The sequence below is a fragment of the Suricata suricatta genome, chromosome 4 (assembly GCF_006229205.1).
Source record: "Suricata suricatta isolate VVHF042 chromosome 4, meerkat_22Aug2017_6uvM2_HiC, whole genome shotgun sequence".
NCBI classification, from domain to species: domain Eukaryota; kingdom Metazoa; phylum Chordata; class Mammalia; order Carnivora; family Herpestidae; genus Suricata; species Suricata suricatta.
This window is the reverse complement of record NC_043703.1, coordinates 113,158,446-113,181,617: the sequence shown is the minus strand read 5'-3', so window position 1 is coordinate 113,181,617 and position 23,172 is coordinate 113,158,446. Positions and strand designations below refer to the sequence as shown.

General features: G+C 43.5%; 2 protein-coding genes and 1 long non-coding RNA gene across 13 annotated transcripts in view; 2 read left to right on the top strand and 1 right to left on the bottom strand.

The window, feature by feature from the left end:
- Window positions 1-2,529, top strand: part of AAK1 (AP2 associated kinase 1) — a 164,417-nt gene extending 161,888 nt beyond the window's left edge. For all 11 annotated transcript variants that reach the window (XM_029937520.1, XM_029937527.1, XM_029937526.1 and 8 more), the window contains one exon: window positions 269-2,529. In XM_029937520.1, the coding sequence (XP_029793380.1) occupies window positions 269-1,398 (1,130 nt within the window). In that variant the 3' untranslated portion in view covers window positions 1,399-2,529. The remainder of the gene's footprint in view (window positions 1-268) is intronic.
- Window positions 2,530-12,880: 10,351 nt separating this feature from the next.
- On the bottom strand, window positions 12,881-17,269 carry LOC115289912. The gene is made up of 3 exons (XR_003907862.1): window positions 16,879-17,269; window positions 16,212-16,319; window positions 12,881-13,356 (listed from the first exon to the last, which is right to left on the bottom strand). It is a non-coding gene; the product is annotated as an uncharacterized LOC115289912 (long non-coding RNA).
- A 3,283-nt stretch (window positions 17,270-20,552) lies between these two features.
- The window catches only part of NFU1 (NFU1 iron-sulfur cluster scaffold), a 28,028-nt gene continuing 25,408 nt past the window's right edge, over window positions 20,553-23,172 (top strand). The window contains exon 1 of the mRNA XM_029937513.1: window positions 20,553-20,736. Within this exon, the coding sequence (XP_029793373.1) occupies window positions 20,675-20,736 (62 nt within the window). The 5' untranslated portion in view covers window positions 20,553-20,674. The remainder of the gene's footprint in view (window positions 20,737-23,172) is intronic.

Below are 23,172 nucleotides of genomic sequence, written 5' to 3'. Positions count from 1 at the left end.
TAGTTATGCGGAATGTCTGTGTGCCTAACATCTTCATCTCCTTTCCTGTACATTGTGTCTATCATGTTCCAAAATGTGAGGCAGTGATTGCTTGTGTTCCAGTTTGTGTGCTGTTTCCTTGCCTGACTTTTATTTTTCTGTTTTTCCTTTTCCATTTTCAACCTTTATTATTTGGTCCCACAATGTTTCTGCCGCGGGTTGACCATTAAATGTTCCAAGGAGAGTTGGACTGATCTGTGCATTAATTCTGCATTTTGTGCTTTTCCAGGTCTCCAGAGAGAGCCCAATCCCTGTCCTGTAATAACTGTAGAGCACTTTAAAGACTCAACGGGTGTTAAAGGCCTTCCCTTGTATCCAGACCCCTCCAGAGTCCCTGGCCTGAAAACTCAGAACAATTTAGAATCTGACTACTTGGCCCGAGATGGCCCTTCAAGCAACAGTTCATTCCACAGCAGCGAAGAGGAAGGGACTGATCTCGAGGGGGACATGCTCGATTGCAGTGGGTCCCGACCTCTCCTCATGGAGTCTGAAGAAGAAGATGAGAGCTGCAAGCCTCTGCAGGGGAAGCTGGGAGGAGCCATTCCATTCACTCAGCCGGAAGTCTCTACTGAGCAAGCAAAAGCAGGCCAAGGTGGAAGAAAGAACCAGTTCCAAGCCCTCACACAACCAACCATTGACGGTCTCGGGGAGCCGGACGTTTTTGCCACGGCCCCTTTCAGGAGCTCAAGGGTTCCAACTGATGACATGGATATTTTCTCCAAAGCTCCATTTGTCTCCAAGGGCAGTGTGGCTGTTTCCCAGCCAGAGGAGGCGGACGTGTTCTTGAGAGCTCCTTTTACCAAGAAGAAGAGCATGGAGGAATTAGCAGTTGCCCAGAGTGCCTCCCAGGAGTTGCCTGTGCAAGCCAGTCTCCTCAGCCAGACAGATGATGCCCCTTTGCTCCCAGGCCTAGAGAGAGTGGTGTATGCTCCCGTCCGAGCTCAGTATTCCATGGCTGCTTTCGTCCAACAGTCTAACCACCCCTCCCATTCTGTACAAGCAGCAGACCATCTTGACAGCATCTCTCCCAGGGGACCCTCCCTGGAACCTGGGAGCCATCCTAATGACAGAAACAAAGGACCTCAGCCCCAGAAAGAAGCTGTCTCAGGCCCTGTGGCTGGCAAACCATTCCGCCCCCAGTCTTTATCCAAATATTCCCGTCACTATAGCCCAGAAGATGAGCCAAGTCCAGAAGCCCAGCCCATTGCTGCCTACAAAATTGTTTCACAGACCAACAAACAGTCAATAGCTGGCTCTGTTTCCATCACATCCCTTTCCTCCAGGACTTCGGAGCTGCCAGCTGCGGATCCTTTTGCTTTAGCACCCTTTCCTTCAAAGTCAGGCAAGCAGAAACCTTAGGAGCGACACCTGAGCCTTAGACCTCTGTCTTTACCCCACCCTCAGTACTACCACGTCACTCCCAGCTGAGCCCATCTCAGAAGAAATGCACCAATTATTATCTTTCAGTTTCACGTATCAGAGCAGAACTTCTGTGCTCAACACACTCCGTTGCAATGATACTTAGCCGAAACCCCTTTAAGTTATGCTCATTTGTTTATATTAATTTCTGGACTTCCAGGCATTTCCCTCTTCACCTCTACCCAGAACTCTGCTTTCTTTGGTTGCCCAAAACTGTTTGAATCCAGAAATATTTCACCCCAAACCCAAGGGGCCCACGTTACTGCAAGGTTTAGTCCTGCAGTTTCCGTTCCAAGTCCTGTCCATTGGAGGACACAGGATTAGTCCCTTCAGGACTTGACTTAATGCTCTTGAAAAGGGGATATTTCTGGAAGGAAATGCAAGATAAAAATCCTGCAAATCAAGAGGCAGTGTAATTTTGCAGATATTAATCATTCCTGTAAAACCAGCAGCTCTACAAGGATTCTCCAGATCTGAGTCTGTGCAAGCCAGGCTGGCCTCTCACACATATGAGTGTCTGTGGGTGTGTAACATGTGTCAGCTCCTTTCCTACATAGAAATGCAAACAGATGAGATATCTGTGCTCATGTCTAACAGTGTTGAGCCTTCCCGTGCCCACGCTTTTTAAATCACTAGGAGTGCACAGGTATGTGTGTGCATTGTGTGTGTGTGTGTGTGTGTGTGCGTGCGTGCACAGGGAGCGTTTTTCCTTTAGGTAAATCCTGTCTTACTCTGCCTACCTCCACAATCACTCATTTACTGGCTTTTATCTCCTGACCTAATTGATTTGAGCCCTGTTTTTCTGTACTTATTTTCTTGTGGCAAAATTCATTGGAAGGTGTAGGAAAATCCTGCTGCAACTGAGGTTTCAGAGTCGATATTTCTTTCTGCAAAATGTCCTATTTGCTATTAACAAATTTCCTTTACATGGTCTTGAAAAATCAATTATTTTTATAATTCCCCCGACCCCCCAAACCATGGAAAAGAGCACCTTGTTACTCTTGTAGCTCTAACCATTGGGTATGTGGTGTTAGTAATATTTTATTAAAGTACTTAAAAACCTTTGAGCAATCCATGCTGTCACTATGGAATTCATCGTGAGACTAGGCTACAGACTATATTTGCTTGCTTATTTGTTTTTTCCAATTCTTTGCCATCTTTCTCCATTGCCTCTTGAGGAAAAATAAATCTGAGACCTGTAAATCAGTTTGGGAGAAAAGAGCTGAATCAGCTAGCCATGAAAACCTTTCAGTTCTCTGTCTTCTGTAGATGTTGAAGTAGGCCAGATAGGTGACTGACTTGTGGTTTTGAAATGTCTTCTGTTTCTAGAGAGATCTGACTCATTCCCAGCTGTTTTCATACCCTTTATTATAGTGCCTTAAGGTGAAACCGGTGTCTCCATAGGAAGATTTCTGCTGAGGAAGTTCAATTTAATGGAAAGAGCTGCTGCACCATGTGTCACCCAGAAAGTCAACCTTCCGGTGACTTGTAATAATAGATGTTGTGATGTCTCCGTTAGCTGGAGAAGTTGGGAGGGTTACTTACCAAACCAAATTATGATGTAAGAGTTGGAAATTCATCCAGGATTCAAGCCAGAATACCACACTCTTGTTGCAGCTGATTAGGTATCACGCTCTTTAAATTTGAAGCTCAGGGGTCCTGGTGGTAGGATATGAACAGCAACTTTTCAAGACTTTCTAGTTTAGTCTCCACCTATTTCAAATGTCCAGGTTAAAGATAAACTTTGATCACTGGCACTGGATCGGGCTATCAGCAGTGGATTTCCACACCTGAGTTTTGACCACACCAGTCTTTCACTTTAGGGAATGTGAAATGTTCCCTCTCAGAGTTTGCTTTTCTCCCAGTGATTATTTCTGATTTTTCTCTGTAATGATTGATGCAAAATCATCTTTTCAGTTGAATACATAGTTTGGGTTAATGCTTATGGAACTTTGCACCCCAGACTCTTCCCTTGGCCATTATCAATTAAAGCCCTCAAAGGCAGGAGATAAGAGGACAGGTATATTCAGGGAGGTTCTCACCTCCTGTCAGAAACTCTTAAAAAAATTTTTTTTAATGTTTTATTTATTTTTGATACAGAGAGAGACAGAGCATGAGAGGGGGAGAGGCAGAAAGAGAAGGAGACAGAACCAGAAGCAGGCTCCAGGCTCTGAGCTAGCTGTCAGCACAGAGCCTGACTCGGGGCTCAAACCCACGAATGTGAGATCTGACCTGAGCCGAAGCCAGAGACTTAACCGACTGAGCCACCCAGGCGCCCCTGTCAGAAACTCTTAAAGTAGAAGGTCATTCTCACTCACTCTTCCAGATATTCAGGTTCACCTCTGTAGTAGCCCTGCAAAATGTTTTTCCTTTGCTTATTTGATAACTTCTTCCTAATCAAGTAGCCATGTTAGCTCTTGAAGTAAAACTGATAAAATTATGGTGATTTTATTACATAGCTGAATCATTTGCCAAGCATGGGCTTGTAACCTTTTTTTAGTCTCACTGGAGACTCATGAGGGGTGGAGACTCTAAATACATGCTTTGAATAGGAAATGAATGTAAACACATGCAAATTACTTTTGTGTTCGTATTGAGTGATGCATGAAAATTTTTTGACTATATTCATCAACTATTAGCTAATAACTAATAATTCTGCATTGATCTTTAGATCATATAGGGTAAATGCATCACTTAAGGATAAAATATTCTTGCAGGGGCACCTGGGTGGCTCAGTTGGTTAAATGTCCAACTCTCGATTTCTGCTCAGGTCATGACCTCACAGTTCATGGGACTGAACCTCCCATCAGGCTCTGTGCTAACAGTGCAGAGCCTGCTTGGAATTCTCTCTCCTTCCCTCTCTGCCCCTCCCCTACTCATTCTCTTTCTCTCTCTCTCAAAATAAATAAACATTAAAAAAACATAAAGATAAAATATTCTTGCCAGAGTCCATTCTAAATCTGGAATTCTAGAAAATTTGGTGTTAAAGGAATTAGGAGTGCTCAGGGTGCTTTGAATTAGTACCAAATGCATGTTTCTATGCAGTATACTGCAGCAGGTTAACATTAAAGAGAAAAAGAAGATATATAGTCAACAAAATGCTATACCTTCTACTTTTATGTGTTATTTGCTTTTACACATCTGTTAGAGAATGCAGGAACTTGTGATCTCTCATTTCAGTGGAGCATGATGAGCCAGAATATATTTAGATGTAAAGCATTGAACCACAACATGCACTGATGAACTTTTTAAAAAAATCTATGTCAATTGACTAACAGTCACTACTAAAGTAATGAAGTTTTACTATATGTAGTGGGAAATACTTAACATATCTGTTTCTTGAGCTACATATAACCCTTTAGCTTCCAATCCTTGTTAGATTGGAAAGTGGAATGAATAAAATTTGATGTGGAAGCAGATGCTGGGCAGGGCCTATGGGAGCCTGCGTCATAAACTCAATTTCATTTTGGGCTCACTCATTATTAATGAGTTGAAAATGTCCTCTTTGTAGACTAGTGTGTGCATGTTCACGTGGCCACATCAGGTCTGAGTTTAATCTGGTGACCAACGTTTCTTTCTAAACTTCAAGAAAAATACCAGCATCTTATTGGTCCGTTACTGACTTAGTAAGTTTTAGAGTACATATACATCAGTGTTTCCAGCTACTCGGTGGACATTTCACTGACTCATAAAGTAGCAGATCTCAGTTTTATTTAAAATGGATATAATCACCAGAGTGATCTGACAATAGAAATTAAATCATGCTGTATTTGACACCATAAAGAAAGGTCATCAAAACCTGGATCATATAATATGTATGCATTTTATCAATAGGAAATTGTTTAGGAAACTGGAGGAGGGTGAGATCCAACTCATTCTCCATCATGAGAATGAAGTCATTGGGTGTATTTAATAAGAAAGATGTCATTCTCTGCTGTATCTTTGGAACTGAAATTGGAAAACATGCCAGTCAACTGTGGAATGGCTGCTGGTCACACAGGTGCAGTTTTATCTGAGAAATTTGGAACCCGGATTATTTTGATAAAAGAAACATAGGAGAGCCATTGGAAAGACTGCAGCTTTTAAGGAGGTAGAAGTGCTTTGTAAATGCCCACAGTCAGTCCTGGGTTCTAATCCCCCCATCCCACCTGATGGAGTAAGCATGAAGATTTTAAATGGAATCATGTAAATTCTTCATTTTTCAATCCCTTTGTGAACTACTATGTGTAGTTTCAGGGACTTTTTTGGGTTTTCGTTGTTTTGTTTTGTTTTGTTTTGTTTTGTTTTGTTTTAAACCATCAGAATATTTGCAAACTTATGAAGTTCCCTTAAGGGTTTCAAGATGCTTGAAAATAAATAAAAGTTGGGAATTGTTTTTGTGTTCTTTTGCTACAAAATAAATTTTCTAGGTTGCTGAACACTAGCTGCCTCAGCTTGGACGTGAATGTCCACACTGGCAGTGTCCTGAGTCCCCAGATGCCACCTTGCTCTCTGACTTACTGTTCCCTCTGCTTCGTTGGTACCTTGACTTTTATTAGGAAACAGGCCTCCCATGTGTGGTATCCAAGATCCCATCACTAAGACACTGCCAGACACAGCTCTTTCCTGCTTCTTTATTCCTACAAGCCTTACTGGCTCACCTTCTTTGTACCTGTTCCCACCCTTTCATTTCCTCACTTACCATTCCCCTATTATGACCATACCAGTAAGTGGATGGAGAGAGGCGGGACTGAAGGATCATGCTAATTTTTATGTGCCTATGTTACTGTAAACAGTTTCTTCTTAAGTTTCAGCCTAACCTATGATAATCTTACCACACTGGAATAATTCCAAATAAGAATGAAATGTCTCACCATCCCCATTTCCTATGCACTAGGAGAACAGGTGGAGGAAGGTTGGCAGAAGTCCAGCCTTACTCTGGAGACAACCCAAAGGCATCTCTCCAGCATGATCTAACACAGGCCACAGGCTCCAGAATGCAGGCGCAAGTCTAGGTGTGCAAGGACTCTGGAATCACTTGCAAAAATGGCTAAGTGCAAACCAGCACACTGGTGGCTTGGTCCAGGACTCCCATAACTTATAATTCTTTAAGAAATGTAGTCGGAGCTACTTCCCAGCAGTCTCAATATGGGTGGCACTGTTTTGAGTTTATAGTAACAATGTTCTGTTCTTGAAATCAAGTCAATGTTATCTGCATTGCGTTGTAATAGAAGCATATATATGTGTTAAAGGGATTTGTCTGATTCCTTTTGGCAAGGAATTGCAGAAATGGTTTTTAAGAATGTCAGTTAAAGTGAGACTTTGGGAGTGAGAGAAAACAGTGTAGCCTTTTCACTCTGAAATGGCAAATCCAGTTGTGTTCTCTGAGTCTACCAAAGACTCCTGTTCAAGGATTGTGAATGGAGAAGGGTGTGTGTGTGTGTGTGTCGGTGTGTGTGTGTGTGTGTGTGTTCTCATGCTTTCTGCCATGGTGTGAAGACCTCCTTATGAAGGCATCCAAAGAATACCAAGTGGTGACAGTGGGTAGTTGGCTTGAGTAAATTTAGTCCCATTTGCCAACAACTCTTGAGTTAGGACTGGAGTTGTTGTAGATAAAGGTGGGAAAATCAGCCATTGCCTCAGCCTGTCTCCACAGTAAGTATGCTCATCTCATCTGAAAGGATGAAACTCAGTAGGGTTTGACCCGAACCCTTGGCCTCATGTGTGGTGTTGGACTGGCAACAGTGACCAGACAGCACAAGGCCTGCAGGATGTTCCTTTGAAAGAGAAAAGTGTTTGATGCCATTTGTTAGGGATAGAAACCAAACAAAGGCCACGGACCACGCTCATTCCATGGAGAAGAGGCAAGCCCCTCGGTTGACAACACACTCTGAGCTGACTGAAGAAGTCGACCCAGCGATAAGGAATACTGAAGTCCTCAGACCTCAGAAAACAATACGTGCGTGCAATCCCAAGGGCTGTAAACATGGGAAAGGAAGGGAAAAAGACATTTATAAAGTCAATCTTAACAGTTTTTGCAATACCTCTTATTTGCAGACTATTGGATTTATGTTATTGCACTCTTCGTGTGATCTATCTTATGTATCTGATAGTTTTTATGAATAATTGTTTGAGTTGTAAACTCTTATACACTTTATTAAAATGGACCTAATAAAAACAGATGATTTATATTTTGTATTATTTCCTGAGCCAGATCTTCCTAGGACGGAAGGCTCCATAAGCACCGTTTACAGCAGCATGCCTTGGTTTAGGTTTTTAAGTTTCAGAGAACAACTTTTGGTTGGCTGCTTGCTTGGTTTCCAGTGCCAGCACTGTTACTTCCTGAGAACTTCTTTCCATTCTAGATTTTCATGGAGACGTAAATGAAATAATACAAGGCAATGGGGCCATACAGATTGAGCTAGGAAAATCACAGAGCACCCTGCTATTGTAAGCTTTACTGTGAGCTCCTAAAATATGTTATTGGAATATGACCTGCAACAAAATTCAGTCTTTAAAAACCACACACAAAAATCCCTTAAGAGAGACCACATTAACATAACAAAGAAGTCTTGGAAACAACAAACAAAAAAGCCAAAAAGCCAGTCTTAACTATGGAAAACTAACTAGTGATTACCAGAAAGGGGGGGGGGGGTCACTGAAATAGGTGAAGAGGATTAAGAGTACACTTACTGTGATGAACACTGAGTCATGTATAGAATTGTAAAATTGCTATACTGTACACCTGCAACTAATACTGTATATTAATTATACTGAAATTAAAATTAAGATGTACACACATACAAAGAGAAGTCTTGGGGAGAAATGAGTTATTCCTAAGAGTTTTTAAGTCTATACTATGGCAGAGAAACTGCCTGCTTATTTCCTCTCCAAATTCAAGAAAATAATACTAACATTTGAGCTTTAACGAGCTTGACATCCATCATTCAGGGAGGATTGGCAAAAGGCTGAGTTCAGTTCTGAGTTCAAATTGGTAATGGCTGTTCAAAGACGATTCAGGGACCCAGAGAGTCATGGTGTATATGTGTGTGTGTATACACACACATAAATATATAAAACCAAAGTTGCCTACTTTTTCTGAAGATTCATTTAAGATCTGATTCACCTGTCATAAATATATGCCCTGCCAAGCTCTACAATGTAAAGTTCCTATGCTTTTTCTATTTCAAGTTATCATTAACCAGAAGTACAATCTTCTCGTCTGTGACTTGGGCTGCTCCGGGGGAAGCCCTTTCAGAGAGATGCATCACTCCCTCTAAGATAGATGCCGGAATCAGAGCCTTCTGCACTTGTGGACAGCCTGCAGGGACTTAGCTCTGCCTTCCTTGTAGGGAGGGCCAAAGTTAGAAGCCCCGGCTCCCACAGGATGCTATCATTTGCATTCACCCTTTGGTGGCTCACTTTTGCCAGCCCTGAGACTGGTTAATAAGAGACCAGCAAGGGAAGTATTACCCCGTAACTGAGAACCAACTGGGAAGAACCAGGGTGAGGCCCAGAGAAAGGCGTAGACCGTCCCTCTGGATGTGGGGACAAAGATCTTTTTCTTTCCATCATAAGAATTTTTCATTAAAAAAAAAGATTTTTTTTTCCTTGAATGTATCTTTCCTTATATTGGGGTAGTAAGATCTAGAGGGCCTCAGTTAACATCTCAGCTTACATAGAAGAACACAAGTAATTCTTCAGCCTGCTTTCATGGAAGTTTAGCCAGAGGCCCCAAAGAATCCAACTATTCTCTTCAGAAGGCAGCTCAGTTCTCTGGCACTGAGAGAATCCCCCAAGTCACATATGGTGAAGTTAGTATTTCTACCAGATCTCCCCAACCTCATCCTGTTTCTGAGCAGGACCTTTAACCCAAGGGCAGACTCTGTTTTTACTCTTTAGAGACACCCTAGGTTATCAGAGGGGAATGAATCCCAGTTTTCTTATGGAGTAACCAAAAATTAAATATGAACTATCAGCCTTTGTTCAGTTTCTAATGAATATTACTGGTAGAAATATTCAGTTGAGGTAAAATTCAAATCAGTTAAAACCACACATCATTAACAACTGATGGAAGAATGAAGTTTTGACAAAGTTTGAATCAAAATTTAGACTCAGGAAATTTGAATTTAGTAGGTATAGTAGCCACAAGAGAACTCAGTAGCAGAAGATATGTTGATAAAATTTGAAATGAACCAATAATTGACTAATAAGCCTCCATTATAAAACCTATATAGAAAAGACTGGATCCCAGGGCTCCTAGGTGGCTCAATCAGTTAAGGGTCTAAATTTGGCTCAGATCATGACCTTGTGGTTTGTAGGTTCGAGCCCCGCATCGGGCTCTGTACGGAGAGCCTGGAGCTTGCTTCAGATTCAGTGTCTCCCTCTCTCTCTGCCCTCCCCCCACCCCCACTGCACATTCTCTCTCTCTCTCTCTCTCTCTCTCTCTCTTAAAAATAAATAAACATTAAAAAGAAAGAGGAATGCCTGAGTGGCTCAGTCAGTTAAGCATCTGACTTTGGTTCAGGTCATGATCTCATGGTTTGTGGGTTCGAGCCCTGCCTCGGGCTCTATGCTAACAGCTCAGAGTCTGGAGCCTGCTTTGGATTCTGTGTCTCCATCTCTCTCTGCCCCTCCCCTGCTCATGCTCTCTTTCTCTCTCTCTATATATATATAAAATAAATAAATAATTAAAATAAAATAAAATTAAAGAAAAGAACGAATCCCTGGGAATACATTGCATAGGAAATTGGTCAAAAATTAAATTGGCCTAATAGAGTTAGTAGAATTTCTTAGTAGAACCTCTTGATGAAAATTCATCAATGCCAGCCCAGTTAAAATATGTGTTCAAAACCACTGAACCACAGATGAAATAACCACAGCAGTTCCAAATGTCTTTCTTGGGCCTGCACATGGGCTGTTGAAGTGAAGTTGTCCAGATGGCCATTAGCAGTATGAATCCAGAGAGAAGTCTTAACTGTTGGTAGAGGGAAGTCATCAGTGAGTCCTGGATATAGATGAGGTCAATGAAGGAGAATGTAGAATGAGAAGAACACTTACATCACCCTTTAGGAATGACAAAACTTAAAGGATGGGTGGAGAAAGCAAGCCATGAAGGAAACTGAGTCACAAACGTAAAGCAAACAGAAGGGGGATACCAAAGCTAAGAGAGGAAAACTTTTTCAGACCGAGAAGTGGTCAGTAGATTTAAATGCCACAGAGAGATCAAAAGAGATAGAAAAATGTTCGTTGGATTTGCCATTTGGAAGCCAGAGGAGGGCTCAAGCAAAAGCAAGTTCAGTAAAATAGGGCAGACTGCAACGCACTGAGGACTGAGTGGGGTGTAAAGGAGGAAGGATATATTTTAAAGAACAAGGTGGTTCCATTTTATAAAAGGAGCTTGTATAAATAATAATCCACAACTAAAGGGCACACCACAGCTGCACTGTTATTTTCCCCAGAATAGCAACCTGGTCCCCATTTCTTTTTACATTAGATAGTGGGGTTTTTCTTAAAAGATGTATCCTTCTTAAATTAAAGCCTTCTCCATATCTTACTATATCTAACTTACATACCAATAATTGATTTGGATTTTTCCCCCTCTAGTTCTCATTACTAGTTACATCATTGAATAAATGTTTACATGATATCTGTAGGACAGAAAAGGAAAATTACACTATAATATCAGTGAATTTTAAAAAATGGGGGCACCTGGGTGGCTCCGTTGGTTGACCATCCAACTCTTAATTTTGGCTCAGGTTATGCTCTCACGGTTCACAGGATTGACCCACGTGTTGCGCTTTATGCTGATGGCACAGAGCCTGCTTGGGATTCTCTCTTCCTGTCTCTGGCCCTTCCCTGTACAAGAATGCATGTGCACTCACAAAGTAAAAAAAACATTAAAAACAAAACAAAATACTGTATTCACTAAGGTAGGCTGAATAATGCCTCCTACATTATCTATGTCATGTATCTATGTCCTAATCCCCAGAACCTGTGAAGGATACCTTATAAAGCAAAAGGGATTTAGCACATGTGATTAAATTGAGGATCTTAAAATGGGAAGACTATTCTGGATTATTCGGGCCCAACATAGTCACAGCTTCCTTTAAGAGAGATGCAGCAAATGGGAATGCAAACTAGTGCAGCCATTCTGGAAAACAGTATGGAGGTTCCCCCCAAAATTAAAAAATAGAACTATCCTATGACCCAGCAATTGTACTACTAGGTATTTATCCAAGGGATACAGGTGTGCTGTTTTGAAGGGGCACATGCACCCCAATGCTTATAGCAGCACCATCAGCAATAGCCAAAGTATGGAAAGAGCCCAAATGTCCATTGATGAATGAAAGGATAAAGAAGATGTGATACACACACACACACACACACACACACACACACACACACACACACTAGAGTATTGCCCAACAATCAAAAAGAATGAAATCTTGCCATTTGCAACTACATAGAGGGAACTATAGGGTATTAGGCTAAGTGAAATTAGTCAGAGAAAGACAAATATCATAGGACTTCACTCATATGAGGGATTTAAGAAACAAAACAGGTGAACATAAGGGAAGGAAAGCAAAAATAACATAGAAACAGGGAGGGGGACAATACATAAGAGACTCTTAAGTATAAAGAAGACAGAGAGGGTTGCTGGAGGAGTTGTGGGAGGGGATGGAGGATGGGCTAAATGGGTAAGGGGCATTAAAAAAAAGAGAGGGGTGCAGGAAAAGAGAAGACGACAACATGGTGACAGACACAAAGTCTGGAGTGGTACTTTGAAGATGCAGGAAGCCAAAGAATACAGGTAGCCACCAGGAGGTGAAAAAGACAAGGAACCAGATTCTCCTCTCAGAACCCCTAGACGTAACCAGCCTTGTTAACAACTTGACTTTAGTCTGGTGAAAATGGGCTCCAGGCTGTACCAGACCATATCTGACTTCCAGACTGTAGGAGAAAAAATTTGCTGTTTTGGGCCATTCCGTTTGTGATAATTTGTTATCGCAGCAATAGGAAACGAATCTAGTCACTAACACTACTCTCCAAAGTTCTGAGACAAGTTAACAACAACACCGTGATTGCTTCTTCCTGAGCCAAATTCTCTCTATTGATAGAAGTCCATCTTTCCTGGTGGCCGAACTCCTGGAGAGGGGATTCATTTATAACCAATGGATTCTCTGGGGACTCTGCTTTTAGATGGAGAAAAGCAGTTCAAAAGAAAAGCAAACAGAACAAAGCTCTTCAGCAGTATATCTGGATGCCTCTGGCAGAGACAGAGGAGTGTGTGAGTCTGGGCAGGGCTCTGACAGGTTAGAAAGCCCATTGCCACCACTGCTACCATCAAGTCCTCTAACTTTTTCTCCACAAAGTAAAATCTGCTAAGAACGATGACACAAGGGGTTAACTTCGGAGTAGCTAATAAAGGGAATTGTTAAAATATTTGCAACCATTGTTTTGAATAGACTGAGTGCAGTAAGATAAGTAAGAGTTCAGGAAAGGGCTTAACTATGGTTCTTGTGATCTTCCTGCTTCTTTGATGAAATTCCTGCAGGTCCCATCGCTTTCTGGTCTCCTTCAGCTTTAAAAATAATCATATTTCCCACAGTTCTCTCAAGTGGTAAGAAATCTATCCAAGTCTTTACACCTTCCATCTTCGATCTGCCGGAGAGCTTCCCCCCGCTTCCCTAGGTTGGGCTCAGGAGCCAGCCTCCTCCTTCCACACCTGCCGGCTGGGCAGGAGGAGGGGCACTGGGGTCAGGGTGCAGCATCCTTGTCCTTGGCTGGGGCTGCCCGTGGCTCTCTGCCCTGTTCCTGTTCAGGGTGACCTACCCTCTAGCTCAGGCTGTTGCTTGCCAACAGCCTGTGGAACAAATCCGAGCAGCTGAAAAGCATGGTTTTTCCATGTTTTGATGTCTGGAAAAAAATCAGAATAGTATTTCATGACATGAAATTGTCTGAAACGAAAATGGCGGTGTCCATAATAAAGTTGCATTGGGACACAGCTATACCCATATATTTATTCTATGTATTGCTCATGGCTGCTTTTGCTCTATAATGGCAAGGCTCCGTGATTGTAGTAGACACCATATGGCTAGGAAGATGAAAATATTTCCTCTCTGGCCCTTTACAGATGAGTTTGCTGAGCCCTGCTCTCTCTCACTCTTGCAATCCACCCCCCTCACCTTTTGCCACTGGTGGAATACCCCCCGGCAACTGGCTGGAACCGCTTACCCTCCTGGGGGACCCTCGTGAGCAGGAAGGAGCCCTCCAGAACGCTCCAGCCTGACTAGCTTCTGCAGCATCTCCTTGTTCCACGGAAAGTCCTGCATCCTCATCCCTCCAAGCGTCAGGAGTGCAGGTGGGTCCCCTGTTCCTTCCCTTTTTGCTGTGCCATTGTGGGGTGCTCCAGATAGCCTCCTATCTTGAGGCTTCACCCCCTCCCAAACTCCTGGGGACACTTCAAGGACTCCCTTACTATGTTTTACTCGAGTAACTGGGGAGGCAGACCCAGAGTTCCTATAGTTCAGGAAGCCTGCGGCCAGTAGGTGAGACACCACACTCCTCATGGGCACCCCGGGCCTTAACATATGATTTTCAGGGGCCTCTGGGTGGCTCAGTGGGTTAAATGTCCAATTTTGGCTCAGGTCATGATCTCACGGTTTGTGAGTTTGAGCCCCACATTGGGCTCTGTACTGACAGCTCAGAGTCTGGAGCCTGCTTCAGATTCTGTGTCTCCCTCTCTCTCTGCCCCTCCCCTCTCGCACTCTCTCAAAAATAAATAAAACATTACAAAACATATGTTTTAAATAAATAAATAAAATATGATTTCAGTTGGCCTGTCTTATATAGCCAGGGTGGGTTGACGGATGGTCACCATTTTTCGGCATCTTTTAGAAAGCCCACAGTGCTGTCTCTAATCACTTTAAAATGTTGGAGCCCTTATCACTCAATAGCCTTGACTTTGAGGCCTTAGCCAAAACTCTAAAACAACAGGAAAAGTCCCCGACCGTACACTGTGACACAGGGCCATGACAGCACACAACTTCACGGGGTGTGAGTCATGGTCCAGCCTGTGTGACTGCGGCCCCTCGGGTTATTGTGCAGGGCACACCCTGCATGGCCAGAAGCCAAGCTCCTATGGCTACACACATAGAGCAACAAACCCAGATGACCACGTGTCTTCTCTTCCTCACAGATCTCAAATCTGAGGACACTTTCCTGGCTTTGGAGGTGAAAGCAGACAGTGAAGTATGACGAAGAAAGCCAAGGTTTTGGTGGTTGTTGGTATAAGCCTTTGAGCATAAAACAGCACAGGAATTCCAAGGCTTGCATAATGATGTGGGGAAATTTGAAAGTAGTAGGACTTTTGCTTTTAAAATGTTTATCCCCAGGGCGCCTGGGTGGCTCAGTCGGTTAAACATCCAACTCTCGATTTTGGCTCAGGTCATGATCTCACAGTTCGAGAGAGAAGTCTGCCTGTGATTCTCTCTCTCTCTCTCTCTCTCTCTCTGTTCCTCCCCACCCTCTCAAAATAAATAAATAAACATTTAAAAAATAAAACGTTTATTCTGGAATATTTAAGAAAGAGAGACATAATTTTTTTTCCTTAGCAAACCAGAGTGTGGAGAAAGCTATACGTAATTAGAGTGATAATTAGAAGGTATTATCTCTAAAAAGAAGGATGGGGCCCCTGGGTGGCTCAGTTGGTTAAGCCTCCGGCTTCGGCTTAGGTCAGATCTCACGTTCGTGGGTTCGAGCCCCGCGTCAGGCTCTGTGCTGATCTCTAGCTCAGAGCCTGGAGCCTGCTTCCGGTTCTGTGTCTCCCTCTCTCTCTGACCCTCCCCCTCTCATACTCTGTCTCTCTCTGTATCAAAAATAAATAAAACATTTAAAAAAAATTTAAAAAGAAGGAGCAGGAGGAGGAGGAGATGGCATTATATCTGTTGTCACCTCTTTAACATTTCTTGAGACCTTAATCAGTCTCAGGGTAAAAATAGTCACATTATGATATTTCTCTGTCCCCACCATCTCTGTAGAAACTCTAATGACCTGCATCTCTTTCCTGCTATTCCCGGGATCACATGTGCTTGGAACAGATTCTGTTCTGTGATCATTTATGTATTTATTTCAACTGCTCTGCAACTTGCTGCCAAATCAGCCCCAGAATGCCCAGGCACCTGCCATGTAAAATCCTCCCGCTACTCCTGTCCGCACGGGCTGCGGCCTTCTAATACAGCGGCACGGTCCAGGGCTCAGGGCTCACACGGTCTTGGACACAGTCTTGGATGTTTTAACAAAGCAGCTCCCTTATTTTGTGCGTCACCCTGGTCTCAAGCCCCCTTCCCGGGCCTCAGGCAGCATCCATGGGTGTTGGGCCAAAGACAGTCTGAGCAGCAAGGTTCACTGATCTTGAATCAAACTTTTAAAAAAATGTTTGCTTATTTATTTATTTTGAGAGAAAGCACTAGCGGGGAGGGGCAGAGAGAAAGAGAGAGAATGCGGGGCTCAGTCCCACGAACCATGAGATCATGACTTGAGCCAAAATTAAAAGTCAGATGCTTAACCAACTGAGCCACCCAGGCACCCCATGAATCAAACTTTTGAATCCTGACTTCTTATCAGAGAAGAATGCTTTCCCAGGACAAATTCTTTCCTGGCAGGCTTTTCAACGCCTCAGGTAAACATTTATCTGCTGGAACTTGCCACATTGGCCCCCAGAAATGCTCAAAGCTGTCTCAGTTCTAGGAAGAACGGAGTAGGCTGCTGACCTCAGGTGTTGCCACTTGTAGATGTGTCAGGCGTGGGTCCCAAAGTTTTAGAGGAGAAGACAACAGCGTCGTTGTAGCTACCCACGTGATAAGCTCAGTGCAAGACACCTGAAATGCAATTTTTCTCTGATCCACTCAACCATTTTTGATAGAGATTGTTACCCACATTTCACGGGTCAGAAAAGTCAGGGCTCTTTCACTCAACAAGTATTTGTGGAGTACTTCCTGTGTGCCAGGCACTGTTCCCAGCAGGTGAGATACCTCAGTTACCAAGGCAGGCGCCCCTGTGTGGTACACTTTCTAGGGGGAGTATGTGATGCTAAATAATCAGCATACTAACCAAATAAAATATGGCAGAAGGTGACTATGGGACTTCAGAGAGGTTTCAATTCAGCAAGTATATTTTGAGCCTCTCTTAAATGGCAGGCACTGGGAATGAAATCAAGAAGAAGATAAACCTGGTGTGCCTGCGTGCAGTTCACGGTCTAGTGAGACCAAAGTGAGCAGCAGAACCAGGACCCGGGGCTGGGGGCCAGGTCTGTACCGCCCACGGCAGGCGCACCTTAACGCTTATTTTTCTCTAAACAGTCAACACAAGGAGTTCCACTTATGTGAAGCCTTCCTCCCGCTCTCCTCTCACCCAGAAGTCATCCTTCACTTCTCTTACCTGCCACCAGTGGGCCCTCGACGTAGCCCTCGGGTAGCACTTGTTCCCTGGGGCTGCCTTCACTGATTTAGAAAGTTTCTCCTCTAGGAGTTCCCTGAGACCAGCAATTTTTCGTTCATCTTTGAATCCTTGTACCAAGGATTTTGATCATTTGTGAGCAACAGGAAAGCAGATTAACCAGTGGCATCAGCAAAATTGTGGCTGATCTTCTTCTCAAGCAACATGAAGTCTGGAAGAGGGTGGTTGCTGGTAGTTGTGGGCTCATTTCCTCAGGGACGTCATGGCGGAAGCGTGGCCGCCTTGACTCCAGTATTCCCACCCCATGCAAGTAGGACCAAGGGCCAGCACCTACGGCAGGAAAGCAAAACCTTTCCAGACCTTTCTGGTAGTCTTCCACACCCGTCTCATTGGGTGGAACTGTGCCACGTGACAAGACAGGTTAGAATTATTATTCTTATTATCATTATGATTATCAGATTGGACACAATGCGACCTGAGCAAAGTCAGTGTCGGCTAGTAAAGAAGAGGGGGAAAATGAATATTGGAAGGTATCTAGCATTGTCTACCTCAATCCCTAGTACAAACCACAGTGCCTGGCACCATTATCAAGAAAGCATTCAAGGTTATTGGAAAAGCATTCAATAGTTATTGAAAGAAAACAAATGAACAAGGGAAAAAGTGACAAACAAAAAATAGGCTCTTAAATATAGAGAACAACAGTTGGTTGCCAGAGGGGAGGTGGGTAGGGAATGAGTGAAATAAGTGAAGGGGTTTAAGAGTATGTCTATCATAATGGACACTGAGTGATGTATAAAACTGTTGAATCACTACATTGTACACCTGAAATTAATATAAAATATGTTAAATGTACTTGAGTTTAAAAAATAAATTAATTATTTAAAAAATAGTTATTTTGTGGGCACCCAGGTGGCTCAGTTGGTTAAGCATCCAACTTTGGCTCAGGTCATGATCTTGCAATTTGGGTTGAGTTTGGGTCCCGCATCAGACTCTGTGTTGACAGCTCAGAGCCTAGAGCCTGTTTCAGATTTTGAGTCTCCCTCTCTCTCTGCTCCTCCCCCAATTCACGCTCTGTCTCTCTGTCTCTCTCAAAAAATAAATATTTTTAAAAGTTATTTTTTAATCATTTTCAAAAGTTTTAATTCCAGTTAGCATTTTATTAGTTTCAGGTGTACAATGCAGTGATTCAACACTCCATATATAACCCTGTGCTCATCATGACCAGTGCACTCCTTCATCCCCTTCACTTACTTAAGCCATCCCCCCCGCCTCCCCACACTCCTGGTAACCATCAGTTTTTTCTTTGTAACAGTCTGTCTCATTTCTCTTGCTCTTATTTTTTCCCTTTGTTTGTTTCTTAAATTCCACATAAGAGTGAAATCATATGGTATTTGTCTTTCTCTGACTTATTTCACTTAGCATTATACTCCTTAGCTCCATCCATGTCATTGAAATAGAAAGTTTCATTCTTCAAAAATAGTTACTGAATAAATGAGTAAATAAATGACTTTTTGGCCCATGTCCCATGGTCTGGGAATCTTCTCAGGGAACAATTAAAACAGAGTCGACATCTTATTGAAATGGTATTAGGGAAAATATCAGTTGTCTCTTGATTACCATGGTGAATGAATGTGAGTGTGTGTGTGTGTGTGTGTGTGTGTGTGTGTACATGTGTGGTATAGAGACGGAGAAGAAGGGGAGCATAAACAGAAAAATACAGATATTTCAAGTAGAAGTTTTACTTTTTCCTGAAAAAGTTACCCTCCCCCTAGTATGTTTGGGGAAAAAAAGGACGGCTGATTCACATCTGCTCCAGAACTGTCCACCTGGCGTGGTCCCCAGTCTCATGTGCCAGTGGTCACAATCCTCTCCATAGATGTATACCCTGCCTTTGGCACAGCACCAGGTTAGGGGTGAATGAGGCCAGGTCCTCTCTCTCTTCTGTCTGCACAGTCCTCACACAGATTGAAGGAGCGTACTGGATTTGACAAAGGGTTCAGGTGACTACATTCATTCACTCAATTGGTTCTTTTTTGACCACCTACTATGAGCCAAGTATTTTATACTAGGTGCTGGGGTACAAGAGTAAAGAAGACAGACATGTCACTCCTAAAGCTTAGGATATAGCAGGGAAAAGTATCATTAGAAAAATCAACACCCCAATCCATCATTTTAAGTTGCGGTAATGCGCTATGAAGGAAAAGGAGAGGGTGTGTTGAGAGAGAATAATAGAGGAGACTGTTTCAATGGGGATGAAAGGAAGTGTCAGGAAAGGCTGCCGAAGGTAGGATCTTTAAGGAGAATACGCCTACCTTATACTCAGACCTGGGGGATTTAAATCAAGAGATTCAAGAAAAAAGGACGGGAAAAGGAAAAGAAAAGGTGGGGCGGGGGAAGGGAGAAATTTGTGCAAAGGCCCTGAGGTGGGGAATAATCTGGTATATTAATGAAGTGAAAACAGCCAGGGAAAGGGAAAAAGAGAGGAAGCTGGCACCTCTGTGCAAATATGTACACAATTTTACATAAATGGAATCATACTGTATGCAATGTTTCTAACTTGTTTTATTTTTCACCAAGCCATTAATGTAAATAACCAATACTGGGTGAGGGTGTTTTTCTTTCTGTCTTTTTTTTTAATCCAGTTTTTGTAAGGGAGAGAAACACAGATTCCAATGGCTGACTGAAATGCTACCTGGTACAAAGTCCCTGAAGTTTTCAATCACAAAAGAATGAGGAAAGGAAAGTGCTGAGAAGGAAGTCCCAAAAAGCACTGACATTTAAGAGGTTGGCAGCTGAAAGCTTGCCAGGGGAGACAGAAGAGTAACCATTAAAGTTGTGTACCAAGGAAGATTATTAAAAGGAGGGAGAAGTCTTTAGCATTCGATGTTTCAGGGATCAAGAAAGGTAATAACAGAGGTTATTAAAGGTAATAACAGGGGTGCCTGGGTGGCTCAGTTGGTTAAGCACCCAACTTTGACTCAGGTCATGATCTCACAGTCCATGGGTGTGATTCAGTAGGTTTGCAGCAGGGCCTGCTAATCTGCATTTTCCAATCTGTTCCCATCTGTTGTTGCCCCCAGTCTACATCCTGAGAACCCTTGTCCTAGAGAAAGTGAAATACTCAAGGAAAGTTCTGGAAGAGTAGTTAATAGGCACTTTTGCACTTAGCTCTGGAAGCTAGTTAAATACTCATGTCTATAAAGCATGCACCGCAGTAGGTGAGTCCTCTGTGGGGATTGGTCCAAGATGACCGGGTCTATAAACCCAGCCTAACAGAAGGATAAGAGAACCAACCGCACCCCCAGGGAGAAGAGCAGGCATCTTGCTGAAGGCGAGGATTCTTTTGAGGGGTTGCTCCTGGGAGTCATTTGATACACTGAGCTGGGCCTGGAAGGTGAGGGGTCCTACAAACGGCAATGGCAGGTTTAGGGGTGGAGAACAGCATTGTAATGTAGGCATCCCTTCACATCAGCACCATCCAGAAGGAAAAGCGAAGCCCGCTCCGCGCACGCGTGCTGAGTCCTGCATGCCTTACCTAGGGCTCCTGCGCAAGCGTCTCCGGGATTTCTGCCGCCCTGCTCCGGGCTTACTCTGTAGCTGGGCAATGGTTGCCAGGAGCCGGGTGCCAGGCTCCCCGGCTCACCCGCTGCAGCACCAGCCGCGGCCGGCAGGGTACGCTCTCCACCGAGCCTGGCCGGCCTGCGCCTGCGCCTGCGCGGGGCTTCCGCCGGTCGGCGAATTGGGAGAGCTGCCTCACTTGCTGCGCACTCGGACTAAGATGGCAGCGGCGGCCCGGCTCGGTTGGGGAGCTGCGGCTGCGGCCGCAGGGCTGTGTAGGCGGTAGGTGACTAGCCAGGAGCTCGCACCGGCGTGCCGCTGGGTTTAGTTAGCCAGCGGAGCGGTCGCCGCCCCCGCGGTGGGGTGCGGAGGAGTGCCCCTGACCGAGCCTTCGGGTGCGCCCCGGTCGCCGCACTTGGAGGTTACGCCCCGAGGTGGGCGCCTGTCGGTGAGGCGGCTCTGCGCCCCCAAATCGGGCGGGATCTGCAGCGCCCGGTTCCAGCCTCCGAAACCCGGCGCCAGAATCCCTGCGGTGGGGAGACCCGCAAAGACTGGCGCAGAGACCCCACGGAGGAGCCCTTTTAACATCACTGTGGCCCCCTCCAGCCCTTCCGTCGTATGCGTTCCCTCTGCTTTTTAAACACAAATCAAAATATCTGCAGAATGGGAGAGAGTACCCCATTTCCTCATTTTCTCAATAGGCCCAGAAAAGGGGACGTGACCTGTATGAGGTCATACAGCTTCCAAGTGATGGAACTCTGATGAGAATCCAGACCCCTAGATTTCTTCCCTATCACCTAGGCCCACTCTCTTCCCTTGTTTTTTCCCCTTTTGTGCAACCTTTGAGTTTGGCCTCCCAGTGGCATCTGTCAACGTTGGTTAGATGAAAGGATTGATGACTTAAGTAGGTGTTGGACCCTGATTTTGCTACTGGATCAAAAGGACAAAAGGGCCTACAAGGTTTCACTTAGTGAGTGTTAGGGGTTTTAATGCTGATGATGCCCTGGAAATTTAAATGTATTAAGTTTGCTGAAAGATTTGTTGGTCACCTCCTGTCCCCTGTGCTTTTTGGGTAGATGTCTTACTGGAATAATTGAATTTACATTTACTATTTTTTTTTAAGTTTGTCTATTGAGAGAGAGAGTGAGAGAGAGCGAGCTTGAGTGTATATGAGTGGGGGAAGGACAGAGAAAGGGAGAGAATCCCAGACAGGTTCATGGTGCCAGCGCAGAGGCAGGCCCTGGGCCCCATCTCACGAACCTTGAGATCATGAACTGAGTCCAAATCAATGGTAATGGGTGGCTCAACTGACTGAGCCAGCCAGGCACCCCCTCCCCTTTACTATTGTGTCACTTTAAACCCGTCTGTGTCACAGTATCCATCCATTCTGTTGCCTTTTCCCTGGGCCTAAGGGCCAAGAATTGTCGGTCTTCAGTGTATTCCCATATCTCAGCGCAGTCAGGATTGAGGCAGTGAGCTATGGATAAAAATGTTTTCCCCCCAAACCTTAAACCTCATTCAGTAATTAATTGGGCACCTATCACATAATACCAGTGGCAGCTAACATTTATTGAACTCTTAACTACAAGGCTTGGCACTGATTTATGAACTTTACATGGATTATCTGGATCCTTTTTTGGCTCCATCTTTGAGGTAGCTGTGAATATTAATTTCATTTTAGAACTGAAGCCATCCATTGTGCTAGCTGCTGAGGGGCACAGAAATGAAGACACCACTTCCCTTATTGAGTTTGCAGATAAAAATAATCAGAGAAAATATTTTTAAGTGATCATGTATGTATTTAAAATACTTTAGCAGTCAGATTTCTAAAAATTTTTACTGAAGGTTTTTTTTTTCCTTTTCTGGTAATACTTGTTTTTCCCCTTCTCCATTTTTAATTTGTTAAAACCATGAAAAAATAGTCAATCAGTACTTCTCTATCACAGAGAAATAACCAAAGTTACAAACACTGGCTTAAGAGGTTTCCAATCTAAAAACCTATGTAGGGGCGCCTGGGTGACTCTGTGCATTAAGCATCAGACTCTTGATTTTGGCTCAGGTCATGATCTCATAGTTTGTGGGATCGAGCCCCACATCGGGCCCAGCGATGAAAGCTGGAGCCTGTTTGGGATTCTCTCTCTTTCTCTCTCTCAAAATAAATAGATAAACTTAAAAAAAATAAAAGCATATGTACATTATTGGCTTCTTTAGCAGTTTGGAGGAGAATAGTACACTTTCTGTTAGACTTTTTGAAGTATTAGAGTATTGAAATACTGTTTCAAAACAGGTAGTATTCTCTCTTTACAGGAAAGCGTGATGGTAGAGACAGAAAAGGGAGGGAGATTTCATAGTATTTACTTTTGCTCTCTTTGAATTTTGAACCATGTGACTCTATCACCTAGTATTTTAGAATTTGAAAAGAAGGGAAAAAAACAGTTGGTAATTCTTTGCATCCTTCATGCATAGGTGAGAGTCTGGGAATCCAGGTTATAAATCACAAATGTAGCTGCATTTCTGTTTCTTACACAGATGTCACACAATCCTGTGTACACTCAGTTATCAAGGCTATAAATTTCCATTTGAGCTCATGTTTTTAAATTGTTTGCAGATACTGCTTGCCTAAAGAAGGGAAAATAATGTGGATGGAGAATGAAAATTCAGCTTTGTTATTTTCATTATTTTTTTATGTAAAGTAGAAACTGAGCTTAAAAGATTATC